The sequence below is a fragment of the Drosophila eugracilis genome, unplaced genomic scaffold (genome assembly GCF_018153835.1).
Source record: "Drosophila eugracilis isolate 14026-0451.02 unplaced genomic scaffold, ASM1815383v1 contig_1873, whole genome shotgun sequence".
In the NCBI taxonomy this organism is placed as follows: domain Eukaryota; kingdom Metazoa; phylum Arthropoda; class Insecta; order Diptera; family Drosophilidae; genus Drosophila; species Drosophila eugracilis.
The window spans coordinates 427,151-448,078 of record NW_024572725.1 but is presented as its reverse complement, the minus strand read 5'-3'; the positions used below and the strand labels follow the sequence as shown (position 1 = coordinate 448,078).

Below are 20,928 nucleotides of genomic sequence, written 5' to 3'. Positions count from 1 at the left end.
ATTTTATTTTTCCAGTAATGTTTCTTCCTGCATCGCCCCAGCAGCAGAATGTACCTTGGGTTGTGGCCAGCCGACTGGGTGGCCCGAAGTCCACAGATCTCGGAGCCCCCACCAATCCCGGCCAGATGTAATCCCCCTGCTCGAGAAGTGACGCGGCCACTCTGAAGTTGGCTAAGGGCGATTCGCTTGCGAGACAAATGGAAATGAAGCGTTTATTCAGCTTTATTACGGCGATAAGAAAAAATGAGGCATTATTTCGTTGTTTCAAGCGCAGTTCCATCTCGATTTCCTCGCTCTTCCAGTCACTCGCACTCGCACTCCCCCGAATCCGTATTTATATTATTTATTTGAATCCGCGAGTTTTCCATCTTCACCCCGAGGCGGTGAGTCGGCCTGACCACAGGTCTGGTTTTCCTGTTTTCCTCCCAGGGACGCGGCAATTTCCTCGAACGTCTCCGGTTCGGGTTTTCTGCTGGCTGACCAGCCGTGAGTTAGCGGTTTCTTATCCGCCCGTTTGGGAATCAGATTCCGGATGGGGTGGCAGCCAGGAGCCGGAATTACTTGCATTTAAATGCGTCTCAAATCGAGCGGAAAAGAAATCAAAGAATGGAGATTGAAATGCTTATGACTTAAGTAATGAAAATGTTTCTGAAAGCAACGGTTTTCATAAAGTTCGTCCTTACAAATGTTATTTATATATTATTTATTGATCTACGAGCTATATGTTTGATTTAAAATATCTAATTAGTTATGAAATGACCTCTTACCTGTTGTTTTGGGCGCAACTTGAGCTATTTGGATACTTTCCAATGAAATAGATTCCCCTTTCTATTCCTAGATCAAACGAATCTCTTTCCATTCATCACTGACCTTTCTGCTATCCCCTCCCTTTGAAGATCATCACCCACGAGTAAAGCCAATTACTATCCGACTACTGTGAATTTTGTTTTGGTTTCGATTTTCAATAACTCATCAGCAATAAACCGTGAAAACGAACAGTAGCCAGATCAATCAAAGGCCAGAACTCCGCTCGGTCCAGCTGAGATCGCGATCGAACAGACGTACATACCTATTACTATATTCGAATATTTCTGTATAATCCGATGGGCAGAGTGGCGTGAAACCAATGCGATCGGACAATGGAACTCCATTGCCAGCGCCAAATTCAAAAGCGCCCAAAGCCGCGCATCATTAATTATGCTCAGGCATTGCTCAACCGCCAAAGTACGGCAACAAAAGTGGAAGAAGATCGTACACAAAAGCTGTCAGCACACGTTGATCTGTCAAATGCGGCAACCGAAAAGAAATGCCAGTCTTTCAGTCAGTCAGTTTTTCTGCTATGCAGCAGCCCCTGTCTTAGCCGTCGGTATTGCCACTTGGCTCTTGGCAACGCGACGCTTTTGTTGCAACTCAAACAAAATATTGATTAATCATAAGGAAACCAGAGGAATATTTCGTCAAGAAGTCGGCCATTGCTGTAGGTGCTGCTGCTACCTCTTGCTCTGCAACTGACGTCAGAGGTGATACCGTGTCGTGCTTATTAGAAACTCTAAATACTCTTTCTTCATCTTCTGAGAATTTCAATATAAAACAAGAAGAATATTAAATATTTATTGACCATTATTGATTGACATCTGAAATAACATTTTAAAGGGCAATACTTCTTTGTATTACCTACAGAGTTCAGAATAAAGAAATATCACATTTTAGCATTAACAAATTTATATAACTAAACCCTTGATAGTAAAACGTGAACTGAGCTAAATACTTCACCTAAAATCCTCTTTAAAAAACAACCAAGTAACGCCATTTTCTGATCACTTCAAAGCTCCATTCATGATCCGTGAGCCCCTCAAACAAAACCCCGTGGAAAATGTATAATCACTCACCCATCTCTAACGCCATTCATTCATGGTGAAGTGAATCTGGGTTGGTAGTTGGCTCCAGGAGGTGTCAGACTTCAAACGATCGTAAGCTGATTTTTAGCCTTCAGCTCCGGTACTTGTCTTTGTCCGGTCTGCCGTGGCCTGTGTGTGTATGGAGGGGTCTTACAATTTACTCGTTAAATAATTTTTCATGCAACGGAGACTGAGGAGACTAATCATTCTCGTTTCTACGCTTTTGGAGGCGGCACGCTTTCTTGTCCATTGTTTGCGAATACCGGAGAGCTTTCCATGGGTCATTGTGTGGACTTCTGTTTCACGAGGGGATCTCCCATTGGATTTTCTGGAACTAAGTATTGTCAGCAGCTGAAAAGACGGCTTCTCCAACACGTAATCGCATTCGAGTCGAGCCTTGGTTTAGTTTTGCTCTTTACGAAAATCAATTTCCATCGGGGCGAACTCTTAAATCGACATTAATTTTCCATTGACTGCGATGAGGCTTTAAGCAGTTTTTTCCGCTCCCATTTTTAATTCGCTTTCAATCTGGCAGACATGCAAAAACATAATCCACCCCACCCGTTGCTCTCTCCACTCTCTTCCGCTCTCCCTCCATCCAACCCACGGAAATGTAAATTTATCCCGTGAGTGAGCGAGATGGGTAGCTGGAAAAGTTTCCCTCGCTGATTTTGATTGACAGCTCTTAGCATCCCTGATGGATTTCATATTTCGAGCCCGCACGAGGACGATGTGACACAAGGAGCAGGATGAGAAACAGGAGCAGGAGCAGGAGCAACGCACCAGGCCAAAATGACAGCCAGCGGGAGTGGAAACCTGGCTTAAGCGTTGGGCAAAGTTTTTACCAAACAGCTTTCATTTTTCCATGGCAACCGAGAAATATCTTTTCATTTTTCCAGCCCCAGCTCACCCTGCCCTCCCCTGCCCCTTTCCTTCGATAGCCAACACATGGGCTTTTATATTCAAAGACCACAATATATATAACACGAAAATATCGTAAATATTTACAAACTGCCGGGCCACGTTGAAAGTTTTTCAATTTGAACCGCTTTAAAGTATTTAGCCTAACTGGCTTTTCCCAGGGTGCCAGCTTTCATCATGTCATTCAATTTTAGAAAAAATATAAATTGCGAGAAAATCTGGATAAATCATTGAGGGAAAATAGCGAAACAAACATGAAACATTTTTAAAAAGCACCGAAATTTTCATCATTGTTTTCGATTTCGATTTTCTTTTACTTGCTTTCATGGCCTAATGACTTTTTGATAAGATAAGAAGAGAAGTAGAGAGTAGAAGGGAAAATATATAAACGAAAACCTGTCAGCGAAATACTCATAAGTTTATGTTTTAATTTTAAAAGGTTATATCTTAACTTTACTTACTACTTAATTTTGTTTAAATTATTCTTTTAGGAAGAAGCTTTCTAAAGAAATTGTTTTTAGCGAGTACGAAGCCTAATCGAAATCAAGATCAATATCAAACTAACTTCACATGGGTGATAATTTCCTGTAAACTGACATACTTCGTGCAATATGCTATATATGTTAATAGGATACCCTTTCTTAAGCCTAATAAGTGCCTTAAGATTACCTTATTACAAGGAAGGAAATAGCATTATAACCTTATTCTATTAGCAAGTGCAACCAAGCCTGAGACTCTCAAACTATTTGATCACCAGCCTGCCTTTCCGCCCATTAGACGTTTATAAATATTTTCCAAAAATATCTGAACATTAATCAAAAATTTTCACACCTCCAGCAGAGAGGAAAGCACTGTCCTCTTCCCATTCACCTCCTGTCCTGATCAACAATCCTGAGGGTTTAGTTTCGTTGAATTTGTTTTCCCTGTTTGGGTAAATGTTTCGTATTGTTGACATTTGCTGGTCATGAAAAGTCATTAAATATATTTCTCTAATTTATCTTTCGACTGTGGCAGCTTCGGTCGGCGGTGGTAATGGCATTAAAGTAAAGTTGGGCAAAGTGAAAAGAAAGCGGAAATGTTTGTCTGGCCACCAATGCTCGGTTTGGTTTGGTTCGGCTTGGGACCTCTGAGGTCTGATCTCCGACCACCCACCCTTTACCCTAACCACCCATCAACCCTTTCCCAGCCCGCTAATTAAAACTAATCCCGAGGAAAGGACCCAGCCATTCAGGGTGTTGTTATACTTTTCGCATAACTGTCAATCAGTCCCACAATTAAATGATTGAAGACACTCAGCTTTGGCTTTGTTTTGCCGCTTCTTAGATATATTCCTCATAAATTCAGGCTGGATCTTGTGCAATAATGTTTATATATATCTATGCAGAGCTCGCTTTTTAGTTGGCCTGAGCTGGTTTAGTTTGAATGCATATCAAGTGGATGCAGATACAAAATGTTTTCATGAGAAATTGACTTTTTCCATTGCTCCAAAGACGACGTCGTCGTCAGATGTCTGTTGGCTGTTGTCTTCCTTTGGCCGGAATGATTAATGGTTCTGCTCTTTGCGCATTCGTCGGCCCACACCAGCGGCAACAAAAAGACATCCACATCCACATCTACATCCACATCCACATTCATATCCAGCATTTGTTGCTCCCTCTGTATCTGTATCTGTATCTGTATCTCTTTTTGTGCCGCTGAATGAGAATTTCTACTGCATCGCGCATCAGCATTTGGCGTTTTCAGCTACTGAGCCGCCTCACTACCATTGTCTCCCAGTTTTTATTGTGGCTCCCCGCGTTTTTCGATTGAATTCGCCTCGGTACTTGCAGATACTTGAGCTTATCGCCCGGCCTTTAAAGTTTCAGCCAACTCGTTGTCGCTCAACCGCAGAGGGCTCACATAATTTAAGGCCAAGTCAAGGCAAAAGTCACCCATACCCGGCTAGACCGACCGAAACCTACAAGATAAATTGAGGTCATTTTTTGCCAGTGGCCACCTTTGGTCAGTCCGGTGTCCGGGTTCGAGTTCAGGTTCGGGTTAGGGCTCTGGCTCTGGCTCTGGGTCCATGTCCACCTTGTTGACCGGCCACAAATGTCCTTAATGTGCATCCTTATGGACTGCGGTCATGTGCAAGTGGTCGAGATGGTCGAGCCCAAAAAATGCTGCCCATCCCCAACTACTTAGGTAAGTATTCACGAGTAGTTAGCGCTAGGCAAACAGCCACGAGTGTACAATTCATTCTGAAAATTCCCTGGCATGTGAGTGGGGAGTGGATGATTTAGATGGGGAGGTGGGTTGGAGTGCACTGAGAGGAGTTTATTTTCATAAGGAAGTATTCTTAAAATATACAAAAAACAGTTAATGGAATGATTTTTAAAATAGTTTAATATTATTTTGGGAACAGGCTTAGTTAGTCATATAAATACATACTTTTTAATATTTATAAAAAGTCCTTTAACTTGTTTATGTTTTAGGAATGCCTGCCAATCAAAGAGGAAAAGACTTATCTCACTTTTGGCTAAATATACATTTAAACGGAAAAGCGAGGTGCAACTTTTCCCCGTGTACTTAATATAATATGCGTTTCTAGCAAAAAGCACGAACATCCCGGCCACCTTTGACCATTTGTGCAATTGTTGCAAAATTTACGCTCATTTTAATTTCAGCCCGAAAGAGCGGCAAATGCGTTGAATGTTACGCTGTTGACCAAACTCTTTCCTAACCTGGCTGCTTTTGTTTTTTGCCGGGCAAGTTCCACCCGAAATATAAACATAAATCCTGGCCATTCAGCAGTGGTGAGGTGGGGCGAAAGAAGGTCCTGTTGGTGGACAACGAGTGCGTTTAAGTGTTAACATGTAAATGATGCTGTTGAAGCAGTTAATAAGTGTATGCCAAGGGCTGTAAATCATCAGGAGAGTGTTTCCTTTCCATAGAAATTAATTTTATTTGCAGAAGAAGACGGAGATTTACGAGCAAATAATAACCAAGTGATGATTGCGAATATTAAACTTGGGGCTTCTTTAAGCCCCTTCCCATCTCCTCCTAGTAACTCCTAGTAATCCAAAGGCAGCTGCAAAGTATCCTTCGCTCGTAGTTTGCTGATAAGTTTCCATTCTGACTTTTCCGGCATTTCATCCATGCTGATGACATTTCCAATGTCCCCCCACACTCCTCCAGGCCATGACAAAACAAAATTCATTTTGTAATTTCCAAGCCACCTAGAAAAGGCCAAAGCCAGCCAACCAGCCAGCTGTCATTTGTTGGAGTTGGCAGTGCGGGGCTGGATGTTTGGATTCCATTTTGACCAGGCTGCAGAAATTGCACTCAACTTGGCTGCCTAGAATCTTTCCCACTCCCCCTTTCCGCATTCCGCATTCCGCCCACCACCCATCGTCCCTCTGGCAGTGCCACGCCCTCCGCTCCGCTCGATTCGGGTTTAGAAAATTATCTTTCTACTCGTCGTCGCCGTCGCCAAAAAGGAAATCATATTTTCTGCTTTTGTGCACTTTACTTTTCAGTTTTCGTTGGCTGCCGCTGCCACTGCCGCTGGCTCTGGCAGTGCCTCCAGTTTTCAGTTCGCTCGTAAACAGTTTTCGGGTGCAACTTTTGTGCGAAATTTATGCTTTCATTCCGTATCTGTATCTGGGCACTTTTCGCACAAGTAGATGCGACTTGGGTCTGGTAAATGGGTAAGGGGGAGTGGGTAGTGGGAAAAGGGAAATGGCCCACCCTCCTGGAATTTTCTCGGTATACTCGTACATGTGCTTGTGCCCCACCAGGTGGTGTTTATGGCATCCGCTCTGCGAGTATTGATGAAGGAACTCGGGCCGGGCTCGCATCTGTAATTCAATCAGTGTCTATGTCTGGCTCCTCGTCCTGCCGGCTCGTCCTCCTCCTGCCAGGATCCTTTTCCTTTCGCCATTTGCCGCTATTGAGACCCTGTTTACGCAGCTCGTTCAACTGGAAACACGGTGCTTGTTGCCAAAAGGCGAGCTGGCGAAAAAATACAAAAATATTTTGCAATCGCATCAATGCAAATAAGGTGGCAAAAGTTCGAAGGCGGGAAAAAGGTAGCGAAATGTTCAGTTTCCTAAAATGATATGCGCATTTCTTTACTACTCAATGCCAGTTTTATTTCGCGGAAATTTATTTTCCACGAGTTTGGGTACCAGGCCGTTCTGAGCAGAAACAACTCGGCTGATCTCTATCATTAGAACTTGTTGCGTTAGCTTTTATGGTTTTCAGTAGGTTTTGTTTTTGAAATAAGTTTCTTAAAACATATACGAAACATTATAAGTTCTTTCGTAGTTTCATTACTACATAATAATGATATAAAAAGAAATAAGCATCTGACTGAATGCCCTTTGCAGTCTTGTCGATTTCTGATGTGAGCATATGTTGGAGTAGATAGAGTCTTTGGATATACCGTCTTTTACCCAGAATATCCTTTTATTATGTTTTATATTTACATTTTAAGAATTTGAAAGATTAGATTAAATACTCCAAAGATAAGCCCTTCGACCATCAAAACTAACTAACTAAGCTTTCAAATATTAGATTGACAAGATGAAAACCCAAAGTAAATGAAATGCTTTTTTGTCTCTAATAAACTAAGAAGTAACCACTTTTTCTATTTAATTAAACATTTTTTGTCTGTCAGAAATTAAAATAATTTTCTGTTTGTTATTCAAATTAAGTTTTTCCGTCACTCCCCTGGAAGCTATTTTCCATGGAAGCTGCTGGCTGGGGCTTCTGTTTGGTAGTCGCCGAACTACTCGAGAGCCCTGCTGTGGGCACGTCTTTGCCTCACTGATTGATTGATTAGATTTTTGTTAATTACTTAACGCTCGAGCTGCGAGTGTCGCGCCGAGTGTCTCAGCGAGGAACTTACTGCGCGGCATCAGCTGCACTTTTTGGCAGATATGCCGCAGAATCGTGAAAGTTTCCTTATCTAGTTGGGCGAGTTTCGCTGAATTAGTTATGCCCTCTGACGAGCTGATAGATTGATTACGGACGGAGATAGAGAGGCTGATTCCTTGAAACTGAGGACTCACTGCGAATGCAATATGTTGACGTATGTACCATGGCCACGCCCACACACGGGGACATGTTGGAGGGACTAGCCCCCAGAACAACCAAATAAAAAGAAAAATCGAAAAAAATTCACATTCACTCCGCAAGTCTCAAACGAACAAAATGCAATTTCTCAATTGCAGCTGAATTCGTTCCAGAAAACGGCCTGCCCCGACGACTCCGCACCGCGTACACCAATACCCAGCTGCTGGAGCTGGAAAAGGAATTCCATTTCAATAAATATTTATGCCGCCCAAGGAGGATCGAAATAGCAGCCAGCCTGGACCTTACGGAGCGACAGGTGAGTGCTCCTCTGCTCGGTGCATTGCAATTTATTCCGCTGCATTCGCACATGGCTGCAGAATTCCATTATTCCGCTGACAAATTGCTCTGTGAGCTGTTCTCTTTTCCCTCGATTTTCCCACTTTTTAATTGCACACACCTTGACGGAAGTCGAACTAATCCCATCTTGGTTGCAGGTAAAAGTTTGGTTCCAAAACCGCCGCATGAAGCACAAGAGGCAGACGCTCTCCAAGACGGACGATGAGGACAACAAGGACAGCCTCAAAGGTGACGATGATCAGTCCGATAGCAGTAAGTAAAGCAAATATTTGATTATAATTATTATTTCTTTAAGATGTGGATTAAGTTGACAGATTGCAATGAGACCAAAATATGAACCAAAAATAAGTAGATCAAACAATTTCCAAACATTTTTAGTTTTAATAAGACTAAACCAGTTCTACAAAACTTATAAATTCTGAAAATCCTTTAATAAATATATGAATAAGTCTCGTAATATTTCCATTTAGTATATCCTAAAAGGAGTTAGAAACCAAAGAAAACTGTACCAAAAATGAAACTCGCTTTTGGGAGTTTACCAACAAGTTGTTCCACTTTTACTTTTTCGGTTTTGCCTGGTTTCGTTTTTGAGGCTTTTACGCAGAAGTAAGAGATGGTGTAGCTTATCAATCATTGTCAGAGGATGGGATGGGTCGGAACGACTTTTGGCTGGGCGAAGACCCTCGACGTGCTAACCCCTTTCGCGTGAGAGTTCCGACTTTGGTTCTGGGCTCTCCTCCTCTCGTCTCGTCTCAATCCTCCACTTACGACAACAAATCATCAATATTCGTGGCTATATACCTACTGATTTGCTTTTATCTTACCTTCCCGTGAAATGCAGACTCCAATTCGAAGAAATCGTGTCAAGGCTGCGAACTGCCCTCCGATGATATACCCGATTCCACGTCCAATTCCCGGGGACACAACAACAACACCCCGAGCGCCACCAACAACAATCCGAGTGCTGGAAGCCGTAAGTTTGGATAGAGGAATCAGTAACATTTATAATTATCTATTCTTATACTTTAGTAACACCCAACTCGTCCTTGGAAACGGGTATCTCCTCGAACCTAATGGGCAGCACCACCGTATCCGCCTCGAATGTGATCAGCGCCGACTCCAGCGTGGCATCTAGTGTCAGCTTGGACGAGGACATCGAGGATAGTAGCCCCATCAAAGTGAAGAAAAAAGACGACGGACAGGTAAATCATTTAGACCGTTAAATATTTTGAAAATGGATCTTAAAGAGACAAACACTTTTAAATTGATAGAATTTGTCTTTTGAGAGCATTAAATCAAAAATGAAAAATTATTTATGCTTATGAAAACGTTAACATTATAATCCTTTATTACATAACACTAGATTATCAAAAAGGAGGCGGTGTCCACCTCGTCAAAGGCCTCGCCCTTTGGCTACGAGAACACCACACCCAGTCTGGTCAGTTTTCGGCGGGACTCGGACGCCGCCGCCGTCGGAAATGCACCCGCCAGCAAGGCGGGCGGCAAGAAACGCTTTCAGAGTGCCGCCAATGCCATTGCCACGCCTACGCCCCTGACGGACAGCAATAGTGGTAATGGAAATGGGGGTGGTGGTGGCCCAGCTGGCGGCTACTTTCCTGGCTATTATGCTAGTCCAAAGCAGCAGCAGCAAATGCAGCAGCAGCAGCAGCAGCAGCAGCAACTGCACCCGCAACAGCAGCAGCCGCAGGACTATTACGGCAAATATGACATCGAATTCGCCGCCTCGCCGCACCACAATCCGCTTAACAAACAGCAGTCGCTGCACGGCGAATATCTAAGTCCCAAACCAAATGCGGCCAATTTCCATCAAAATAGTCAGCAGCAACAGCAGAACGACCAGTTTTACTACAACTACAACGACACCAACGGTAGTGCGTACTTAAACCACCAGCAGCAACACCACCAACACCAGCAGCACCACCAACAGCAACAACAGCAACACCACCATGTAGCCGACTTTGAGGCCCCTGTTAACGGTCCCGGCAACTTCAACAATGGCGCTTACTATGATAACATGAGTTTTCAACAACAGGCCCAGGCTCACCAACACCAATCGGTGGTCTTTCAACAGCAGCAGCCTCACCAGCAAGCAGCGATAAATCACCAGTGAGTAGCAAAATCTACATCAATTTCTTTATTTGTATATCAATACCTTATCGAAAAATTAATCTAGAATATATGAAAAACCCGTTGTGTATTCAGTTCTGAAATGAATTATTTTACATTATTAACTTTCAATGGTTTCTGTCTGAAGTGTACAGCGCCAACTTCTGAATGGTTTCAGTCTTTACTGTACAGCACTGTTAAACTAGCAAGTATTTAGCCCCGATAACCCCAATATGGTTCGACATTTATGTTACATTAGCCGAGCTCCGAACCATTTCTGATAGAATTTTCACTACTCGCGTAGGTGGCGTCATCTTACACGGTGCCGGCAGAAAAGTGTTTATCCGAGCTGTAAATGAAGCAGAAATCGTAATAGAAGTATATTATTCATGCTGTGTATTCTTCTAATTCTTCTTCTTTTTCTAATTAATGTATGTTTGAAAATGTTAACTAAGTTAATTTGTTCGTTTAGGAAGAATTAAAGATTAGCTTATATACTTTGAGTAATGAGGACGACTTAAGATTTAGGTGGAAAAGTTCTTCTGTTTAATATAAAAAATTTGCTTTTCATGATATATGACCCACCCTAAGAATAAATTTTGAAAATTGTAATGCTTAAAAAGCATTTTAATGACCTTCAACCCCATTGTCCTGAATTCAAGTTCTAATCTTTGCCCTTCTTATCCCCCACAGACACATGCATCACCTGGGCGCCGGGGAAACGTATAGTGCTCTAGGCCTGCAGATGGAGAACTGCGAGGGCTACAACAACTTCGGTGCCGCCAGTAGCAGCGGTGGATACTACGAGGCGGGTCAGCAGCCCCCTGGTCCGGCCACCCACGGCCACCACCCACACCACCATGTGCAGGTGCCAGCGCAGGCGCATGCACACATCCATGCTCACCACAATTCTGCGGCGATAACCGGAGGAGTGGGAGTTGGACCACCGCCATCGCACATCCACGGCTTCGCCCTGAATGGAGGACCGACTGGTCAGGCCCAGGGATTTGGAAATAATGGAAGCACTGCGGCAGGGACGGCAGCGATCAGCGGGCTGGAGAACTCGAACAGCTCGGACTTCAACTTCCTGAGCAACCTGGCCAACGACTTTGCGCCGGAGTACTACCAACTTAGTTAGTTTATGTAGGAAGTGAGCCTGGAGCAGGTGTAAATACGTCTTAGCCTAATTCGCCGCGGGGCGTGAGTCTTGTAATTCTATTCAGTGTCGTAGCCTCTTAAGCACTTTGTCCGTAGCACATATCTGTAAATAATACAATTAAGGTTTAAATCTAAACAGGAGTTCTATTCCACTTTTTTAGGCTAAACAAATCAAAAATGTTTGGACTTTGTTTTGGCTCCAAGTCAGAATGAAGACCTATCTTGAAAATTCCATTCGAAAATAGAAGAGGTTTGGAAATTGTACATAGTTAGAGAAATTCAACAACTTTCACAAAAGTCCTAATCAATGAATATAAATTATGGAACTATCTTTGATTAACTGTGTTTTGTAAATATCCGAAGTAGCTTAAATCAAAAACTAAAAACAAACTGTCAATAAATCTAAAGCAAAATTAGAAATAACTTTTTGGATCGCTCACGATTCAAGTGCAATTTCCCAATGAAAAACTTTGATTTAGAATCCTAAAGCACTCTCAATTATTTCAATGTTTGTCATGTTTGTATGTTGCTCTAAATTTTTCCATAATAGTAAACAAATATATTATAAATATGACTATAATTACTGTCTTAGATATCTTTGTAAGGAGAAAGAATAAAAAATAATTAAGATACACGACTTTCAGAATAAAAATATCTTACAAAACATTCTAGTAGATCGGACGTCTGTATGCAATAGCAACTATTGGGTCGATATTCAGAAATGGCGCTATTTTTAACTAAAGTTTAATGTTTTTCAAGATATGCTGACTATACAATTTGTATACTATTTCAAAATATCCTCAATGTCTATAACTTTCTCTGCTTTATAAAGCACTTCAAATGTTAAAAAAAAAAGATATTGACCTAAAATTTATAAACCAGATTTTGGCTAAATTTTAAAGAAATGGTAACAGCCGTTCAATTTTAAAAGTTTTTATGTTTTTCAAGGTATTGCGACCAATTACCTTTTAAAAAGTCAAAAGGCAACTAGCTACATCGGGCTTGGTTAGTGACCCAGAAAAAGAATACCATAAAACTGGCAATAAATACATAGGATCCGAAAAGCTTTCTGCTAACTTCTTCACACTTTTTAAAAAATGCAAAATAATGTATTTTCTAGAATTTATGGTTTTAAAATCAGGTTTAAAGTAAATAATGAGATACATTATATTATTATTCTAGCCTAAATTCATTCAAATATTTTTGGACGAATATATAGCATAATATTTATAAAACTTTTTCAAGTCCATCAGAATCGATCGACCTTATGCGAGGGCATAGGGTCCATAAACTTCGGTTTACCGAACTGAACTTCCGTCCTTAAGAATGTTTTTATTCACATTGTGGGCAAATCTGAAATATGCCGCGTCTGGCGTAAGTCTGGCTTCAGGAAAACCAGTTTATAATGTCATATTCTATTCCTACACAGCATACTCGGAAAATGAACAAGTCTAAAGGCTGAAATGAGAACTGTAAAATCCGGCGACTCAGATCCGTTTTACACAAAAACCAACCGGAAGCCAACAGACCACGTGCTAAAACACAAAACCATAGTCAAATCCGTGACATACTTATATAAGCAGACATATGTACTTCAGATCGATCCGATTTTGATTTATTATTCGCTGATAGGATTGGTCAATTTCCAGAGCCGAATCGAATCGTAGCGGGTGTAGCAAATAGATCTATGAATGGAATGGAACGATCGAAAGAAAAAATCCAATTTGACTTTAAAACTCGAACTTCGGAATTTCAATGTCGCAGCCAAACTCAATTAATTGGCCACACAGCCACTCGAATTGAGCCCTCATGAAGCAAAAATAATTAAATTGTACTTGGATCTTAAATTGAATTCTGCCCCCAGCCATAAGTATCCTGAAAGCCGGACACAGTGAAAGAGTGAAATGAACCATTTAAATGACAAGTATTGGTTTATTTTTAGAGGTCGTTCGTAAAACTATAACAAAAAGGGCTGGGGAATGGGGAATGGCAGTTCTTAGTGGTGGTAGGCAACAGCGGGGGCGGCGTACGAGGTGTAGGCAGCAGCTGGGGCGGCGTAGTGGGCCACGGGAGCCACGGTCTTGACCACAGCGGGAGCAGCGTAGTGGGCAACCGGGGCAACGGTCTTGACCACAGCAGGGGCGGCGTAGTGAGCCACTGGAGCGACGGTCTTCACAACGGCTGGGGCGGCGTAGTGGGCCACAGAGGGAGCAGCATAGGTGGCGACAGGGGCGGCGTAGTGGGCGACAGCGGGGGCGGCGTAGTGGGCAACGGGAGCGGCGACGGTCTTAACAACTGGGGCAACGGCGACGGCCTTGACGAGGGGCTCACGGTTGACCACGGCGTTGAATCCGTTGATGGGGTCGGCGGTGTACTGGACGGTCCTCTTGTAGCCATCGGCGTCGATCAGCGAGTACTCTCCGCGGACCACGTCTCCGTCGCGCTCCTCAACCTGTCCCTTGTTGTCGCCGGTCAGCTTGTCATCGACTCCGTAGGAGAAACGGTACTGGGGATGGGGATCGTACTCCTCGGCGGCCTTGACCACGACCTTCTGGGCGACGGCCACGGGGGCGTGGGCGTAGGTGGCCACTGCTGGAGCGGCATGGTACACCTGGGGGGCGGCGATGGGAGCGTAACCAGCGCTGGCCACGGCGACGAAGGCGAGGGCGAAGACGAACTGGAGGCAATATTGGTTAGATCAACAGTGATGTGGGGGTAAGCTTTTAAGGACTCACTTTGAATGCCATTTTTAGGATTTTTTGGGTTTGTGGGTTGGTTCTTTGCAGAAACGGTGCTGAGGGCTGAATGATGTGGCTTCTGGCCCGGCCATCGGTTTTATAGCCCTCGCTTGCACTTTCCGCGCAGGTGAGGCAAGGTGCTTACGCTTGGCCTTCTGAATATCATGCTCCGAATTAGCGCGAAGTCACCGCTCTGCGCAGTCGACAACGGCGCTTGCAGAGACTTGAGCAGCGGGCCGAGAGAGGAGGTGCGATTGGCCAATGTGTATGCAGTCCAATTATTTAGAAAGGATTCGGCGGATTGGCGCGGGATTTCCCTTCGGCCAGGTGCCCACGTACAAATTGGTCGTTGTGAAATGATTGCATCTGCTAATGGCGTTCGGGTTATTTGCGGATCTTTAAAGGATGGTACTGGGGATGTGCCTTAGCGCTGGGTGGCCTTGATTCTCGCAGATTACGTAAAGAGGCCAAAAGTTGAAGATCAAATCGGAATGAGGTTGTGATTCTGTAGACTGATTGTGCTCCTTATTCAAGGATAATGTTTTATGTGACGTATTCTCAGGGTTTTTGTGTTATCGTTACCGATCTAAGGCGACAGTTATCTAAGGTACATATATCCTTAAACATTCTTCTCTTTAACAGCAGTCCACAGCTATAAATGTGGAACGAATGGATTCTGAGCCAAAGTTCATTGAACCTTCTCCGCGAATAAATAGCAACTTTTCGAAGTTACATAACACATACAAGATTACGAAACCGTTTGAATAATAATAATAATTTTATCTAAAAACTACAACGAATTCCTTAAGAAGATTAAAAATCGATCTTAAGCTCAGAATATGGAAAAAGGGAAAAGTAAACAATCTGATTGCAAAATTACTCATTATTCTGTAGAGAAACAATAAGAATAGGATAAGCAAACAATCTGAATAAGATATTAACTACTTCTTCTAGAGAACAAAACAAAAAGTTGAAGTACATCTCATTATGACCATTTTATGCCCAGCAATTTAGTTAAGTAATTAGCCACACATTAAGTCCGGCCAAACCCTTTTGTTTTGCAACCTTTCGCCAGAGATCTTTCACTCTTTTGGTGCTGACGGCTTTAGAATCCGTGGCCAAAAGCATTTGCACACCCACAGAGCTTAGCGCCACGAACAGGAAGTACAAGTTATTGCCCGGCAACAATCGCAGTCGAGAAACATTAAAAATATTTCGCTGTCACCGCGAAAATAACGCTCGCTGCCGGCTGATTGGGCCAAGGCGGAGCAGAGCTGGCAGCTTGATTTACTATAAAAGTTGTCGATCAGGCCCAGAAATGTATCATTCGCAGATCCAGTTCACTTCTGTAAAGAACTAACAATCAGCACTCCTACCAAAATGGCCTTCAAGGTGAGTCATCTCGACGGGAATCCGGGATCAGCATGGAGAACTAACCATTCTGTCTTTCAGTTCGTCTTCGCTCTCGCCTTCGTTGCCGTGGCTAGCGCTGGCTATGCCCCCATCGCTGCCCCCCAGGTGTACCACGCCGCTCCAGCAGTGGCCACCTACGCCCACGCCCCCGTGGCCGTCGCCCAGAAGGTCGTGGTCAAGGCCGCCGAGGAGTACGATCCCCATCCCCAGTACCGATTCTCCTACGGAGTCGATGACAAGCTGACCGGCGACAACAAGGGACAGGTTGAGGAGCGCGACGGAGATGTGGTCCGCGGAGAGTACTCGCTGATCGACGCCGATGGCTACAAGAGGACCGTCCAGTACACCGCCGACCCCATCAACGGATTCAACGCCGTGGTCAACCGTGAGCCCCTCGTCAAGGCCGTCGCCGTTGCCCCAGTTGTTAAGACCGTCGCCGCTCCCGTTGCCCACTACGCCGCCCCTGTCGCCACCTATGCTGCTCCCTCTGTGGCTCACTACGCCGCCCCAGCCGTTGTGAAGACCGTGGCCCCAGTGGCTCACTACGCCGCCCCTGCTGTGGTCAAGACCGTTGCCCCGATTGCCCACTACGCTGCTCCCGCTGTGGTCAAGACCGTGGCTCCAGTCGCCCAGTACGCCGCCCCCGCTGCCTACGCCACCTACGCTGCTCCCGCCCACTACGCCGCCCCAGCTGCCGCCTATACCTCGTACTCGGCTCCCGCCGTGGCCTACCACCACTAGATCCTGGCTGAAATCGACGTTGTACATAAAATTGTTGGCTTTATTATTACTGTACATTTATTTATTGACAGCACCAATAAAAAAATGCATACAAGTATGTAGACACATAGATATCATGAAAGACAAGAGTGTTTTGAGTTGCCGATTCAGGAGAGGATTCCTGGCAAAGGACTCTCAGAGGTCGTTCACATTGTCCTGTTCTGGTTTGCATTATTTATGTGCTTGTTTTCATAACGAGTTCTTGCTGCTGTTTTTTATGTGCGAAAAAGTTCACAGACTTCATAGGAGCAATCCTCAATCCTCTCCAAAGGACCGCTGCAGTCTTAGAGCAATGCAGTCCATGTGGTGCTTTTGGTGGTGCAGTCTGGACTTTTGTTTCGCGATCCTTTAAGGATGCTGTCAGGGGCAACGAACTGCGTTGGCCTGCTTGATGATTCCAATACCGAAACGGATCCTGATCCCTAACCCTATCCCTATGCCTCTGTCTGTCTGAAGGGGCAGACAAATTCCTGGGCTTTGTGTCGGTCATTTCCATTTGAATGGAAGGACTCGTCTACCGCAACGCAAAGAGAATCCCTTTGTTGTTGATTTTTGTAATATAAAACGGAAATTATGGGGTCATGACTTTACTTGCCGGGTGATAAATGGTCTTACAGCTCATCGGGGGAGCTGAAAATTAAAATTCAGTTTGTTCCTAGCTTAAGGATGCATTTTCCCACAGCTTTTAGAGTTATTTCATGGGGGGCTAGACAGCGCGCACCTGTTGTTTTTATCTAAAGAACGGTTCTGGATTCTCAGCTCAGAATTCTTAAAGGGGTTCTTCAAGGTCAGTCTCTGAGTGTAATCTCAAAAATAGCCAACTGCTTCCTTCGACATCACCCTTTTGCGAAGCCGAAGTCCGACTAATCAAGTGGAAGATTTCTGATTTCGGGTGCTCCTCGTCGTCGATACGCAGCCAAAACCCTTCTCAACTTCACCATCGTCATTATCATCCAGAGAGCAGCGAACAACAATGCAAACTGACAATGCAACCGGACAAAAACAGAAAGCACAAGCCTAAGGAAAACAAAGAGAACAGGGTAAAGATCCAAAAATCCAGAAACAGCCCGATGAAGTGAGTTAAAGGATCGTCGAACCTCAGCAAGGGGCAAACAGGCTTTCGATCGCAGGCTTCGTATAAATAGAGGGCCAGGGCTCCTTGTTGGCTCATTCAGTGTTTTGTGTTGAGTCCAAGAGGTTCAGGACCAGGAGCAGCTTGCGATCGCGCCTTGTGGTCTCTCAGGCCATTTAAACCCATCAAAAACCCAACTTTGGATACCGTTCTTCAGGATTCAGCCTGCTTCCAGCCCACCAAATGCCGAATATATAGAGGTAATTACTTTTGATATAAAGAATTTAAATGTTTCAAATATTTGTCAAAGTGAATACCTTTAAAAGTGTATATAAATTATAATATTAGTTCCTTAATGTGGATAAACCAATTAATAATGTACTAATATTCATAAAAGCACTTATATCATCAATTAAAGTTATAGTAAGAATATCTTATCTCTCTTTTTTCTTGCAGGTTTTACTTCTCTGTATCGGCCTTGCAGCTGCTAACTAAAAATAAACAAACGAAAATGCCCAGGATTTAGTCTCCACATCCGAAATCCACATCTAGTTGTTAAAGATGACAACCCGGATCCGTCCAAGAACCAACAGCTAGGGCTCTATCTGGGCGTGCACCTGGCCAGAACACCTATTGGCACTCATCACGGAACATTGAATCGCTGGAAGGCCGCACAACACCGCACATCAGCCATCCACCACCCATCCATCCATCACCCACCAAACGTTGTCTCGGCCCTTTGGACAAAATTTACATTTGAGTTTAAGTTTAGGTGTAAACAATAAACAAAAAACAACAATAGGCTACCAAAAAAAAGCGAAAAAATCCAATCAAGTGGTTGTTTTTTATGGGCTTATATCTTCTGGTTGGATATTGATATTGAATTGATCCGATTTTGGGTGCGATGAACAAGAATATCCCCTGCTTAGGCAAACGGCAAACAGTTTATTGAACTCTTTAATAAGATTCTAGATATTTCAGTTACTTACGACATGTTTTATACCTAACAAGTGATAAGTAACTACCTATGGAAACTTTCTGATATTTGAAACAGCTCCTGTTCTGGTAGGACCTCATATGGGATCCTTGGGAATCTGATCATTTAAATTATTATAAGCGATCAATCCCCGACACACCCATAGCTAATACTTCGTTCGTCACCCTCGTTGACTTTTACTTTGCACTGGGATCTTAAAAACTGCTAAACGAATGTACAGAAATATTTCGTTATTATCTTACAAGAAAGGCCGCAGTGCGAACAATAACTTATGTGTATCAAGGTCAGGCCCGGACAGCAAAGCCTATAAACTATATGTGAGCCGATTGCCACCAGATATCCAGCAAAGAGTCAGCAGATTTCAAAGGTGGACGCACAGGTGCTGCTGCTGCTGATGGAGTGCTGCTAGAGTGGCTACTAGCTACTGCCAAAATTGAGACATGAAGAAAATGGTAAGTGAACTGGTTTCTGTGCAAGTTTAATTGGCATTATTCGAGTCGCCGGCTGGACAGCGTTTACTTCGCACTGTAATCCCCATAAACTATTTCCAGCTTAGCCCTTGGTAAATTGCGCTCGCCGATGATTAAGCCAAACAAATGCCCAAGTGCTCGAGTGGTCGAGTGTTTCCCTCGGAAATTAAGCAAACTAAATTGTAATTAACAGACATTTTTTCAACAGTTGTCCAATAGAGACAATGTCTTCGAGTTAGCCGGCCGTTGACGGTCAGTGGGCTACTGAAGTGATTACTTTTATTATTTTCAATACAAATTCGTTCCGTTGGAATTTTTTAATTCGGCGACACAGCATTGACCTCCCGGTTGGAGTCGTGCTGCCTGGTCAGGGGTGTTTAGCTAGGCGGAGTGGTCTGCTAATTAAATTAAGCCAACCTGACGGCACTCCCTCTTCACTTCTTCGGTGTATGGTCTAGCCCATCCTTCGGGGATTTGGATGAATTCTGCTGCGGGCATTTTCCAACATTATTTGGGTTTTAGCCGGCACTCGACATCGACACCAGGACACCCGGACACCCGGACACCCGGACATCCAAACAGCTCAACCAATTTCCAGCAAACACTCGGCACGGTGATCAATCTTAAATTTTCACCGCTTCTGTCAGAAATGTGCGTAGTCGACGACATGGGACGACATAGGCATCATGTGGCTTAGTTGTCCTGGTCCAGCACCTCTCTCCCAAATACCTTAAAACGTTGACAGGCAAAACCCAAAATGCTGGTTGACGAATGAGGCTGAGCCGAGTGAGTTTCCCCAGGGGGAAAGCTGCGAAAATGCCTTCTGCCAGCAGCCTAAAAACTCTTCTAAATTAACCATGAATGGCGGCACTTTTCCTAATAAAATAAAATATGTTGCTGCTTCACAGTTATAAATATTGAAGATCTCTTTTGTGCAAAGGATTTGAATAGCTTGCCAAATCTTTAGCAATTCCGTTTACACCTCACCAACCGTGATAACATTTTTAACTACAGAAGATGTAAAAAATATGTGGTATTTCAGATTAATTCGAAATCTTAAATAAACTGAGATGACAGGTTACTAGCTTTAAACCATGAATAAAAAATATATAAAATATTTTGTGAATATAAGTAAGCTCCCATTTAGTAGTTTATTCTAATGTAATATGATTAGATACTTTTCTCTAAGCTTTAATTTCGAATATTTATTTATTTATTTATCTAAGGCTAACAATTAGTTAAAACTAAGAGCTAACAATTGGCTAGGAGCAGTAGCAGCTAGGGCCTTCAGCTCGGCTTAGGTTAGAATATGGCTTGCGAATGTTTGACTTATAAGTATATACAAAATATTACTAAGGATTACTATTTACATTTTATTTACAGAGATTTTATTTATTTAGATTTGGGAGGTGATATGGGAGTAGTTTAGGAATTTGAGGATGTTTAGGGAGTTTGTGTCTGTGGGGTTAGCTATAGTGGTAATTGGATCAGGGTTATTGAGGAATAAGGATCTTTGCGTGGAAAGGGAGGGGCAGGAGCAAATAATGTGGTGGATGTCAATCTGGGAGATGTTGCATAATGGGCACACGTTGTTCCTTGTTCTGTCGAGGTAGTGGGCGTTTGTTAAGAATGAGTGTCCAAGTCTAATTTCTATTATATATATCATAAGTGTATTAGAAAATAGTCTCACAAAACGGGAGTCTTGGCTAAACTTGGCTTCTAAACTATTTACAAAGAGTTTGTCCCAAAATCGTTAATCTGCAATACCCGTATGTACTACACAAGATAAAAGCAAATATAAATTAATTTTAAAGCCCTCTCTAGCTGACAAAACACAATTTTATGCTTTAATAGTCTTTTTTAATTTCAATACTTATTAGTAAGTTTAGATGTGTTCAGATTCAAATATGCTTAATACTCGACTGACTATGACTATATA

General features: G+C 43.3%; 3 protein-coding genes across 3 annotated transcripts; 2 read left to right on the top strand and 1 right to left on the bottom strand.

Annotated features, from left to right (window-relative positions):
• Nucleotides 1-8,035: 8,035 nt before the first annotated feature.
• LOC108116716 (homeotic protein proboscipedia) lies at nucleotides 8,036-12,171 on the top strand (the record flags this gene model as incomplete). The annotated part of the gene is made up of 6 exons (XM_041817724.1): nucleotides 8,036-8,193; nucleotides 8,372-8,486; nucleotides 9,076-9,207; nucleotides 9,264-9,436; nucleotides 9,598-10,361; nucleotides 11,055-12,171. Coding segments are annotated over 6 exons (1,787 nt in total), but the record flags the coding sequence as incomplete, so codon positions are not given.
• Nucleotides 12,172-13,450: 1,279 nt separating this feature from the next.
• LOC108116557 (larval cuticle protein A3A-like) lies at nucleotides 13,451-14,312 on the bottom strand. The gene is made up of 2 exons (XM_017228496.2): nucleotides 14,255-14,312; nucleotides 13,451-14,196 (listed from the first exon to the last, which is right to left on the bottom strand). The coding sequence occupies exons 1-2, from the start codon at nucleotides 14,264-14,266 to the stop codon at nucleotides 13,516-13,518; spliced, it is 693 nt and encodes a 230-aa protein (XP_017083985.2). The 5' UTR covers nucleotides 14,267-14,312; the 3' UTR covers nucleotides 13,451-13,515.
• A 1,279-nt stretch (nucleotides 14,313-15,591) lies between these two features.
• On the top strand, nucleotides 15,592-16,532 carry LOC108116552 (larval cuticle protein A3A). The gene is made up of 2 exons (XM_017228489.1): nucleotides 15,592-15,649; nucleotides 15,710-16,532. Exons 1-2 carry the CDS (start codon nucleotides 15,638-15,640, stop codon nucleotides 16,409-16,411), a joined length of 714 nt encoding a protein of 237 aa, XP_017083978.1. The 5' UTR covers nucleotides 15,592-15,637; the 3' UTR covers nucleotides 16,412-16,532.
• Nucleotides 16,533-20,928: the final 4,396 nt, after the last annotated feature.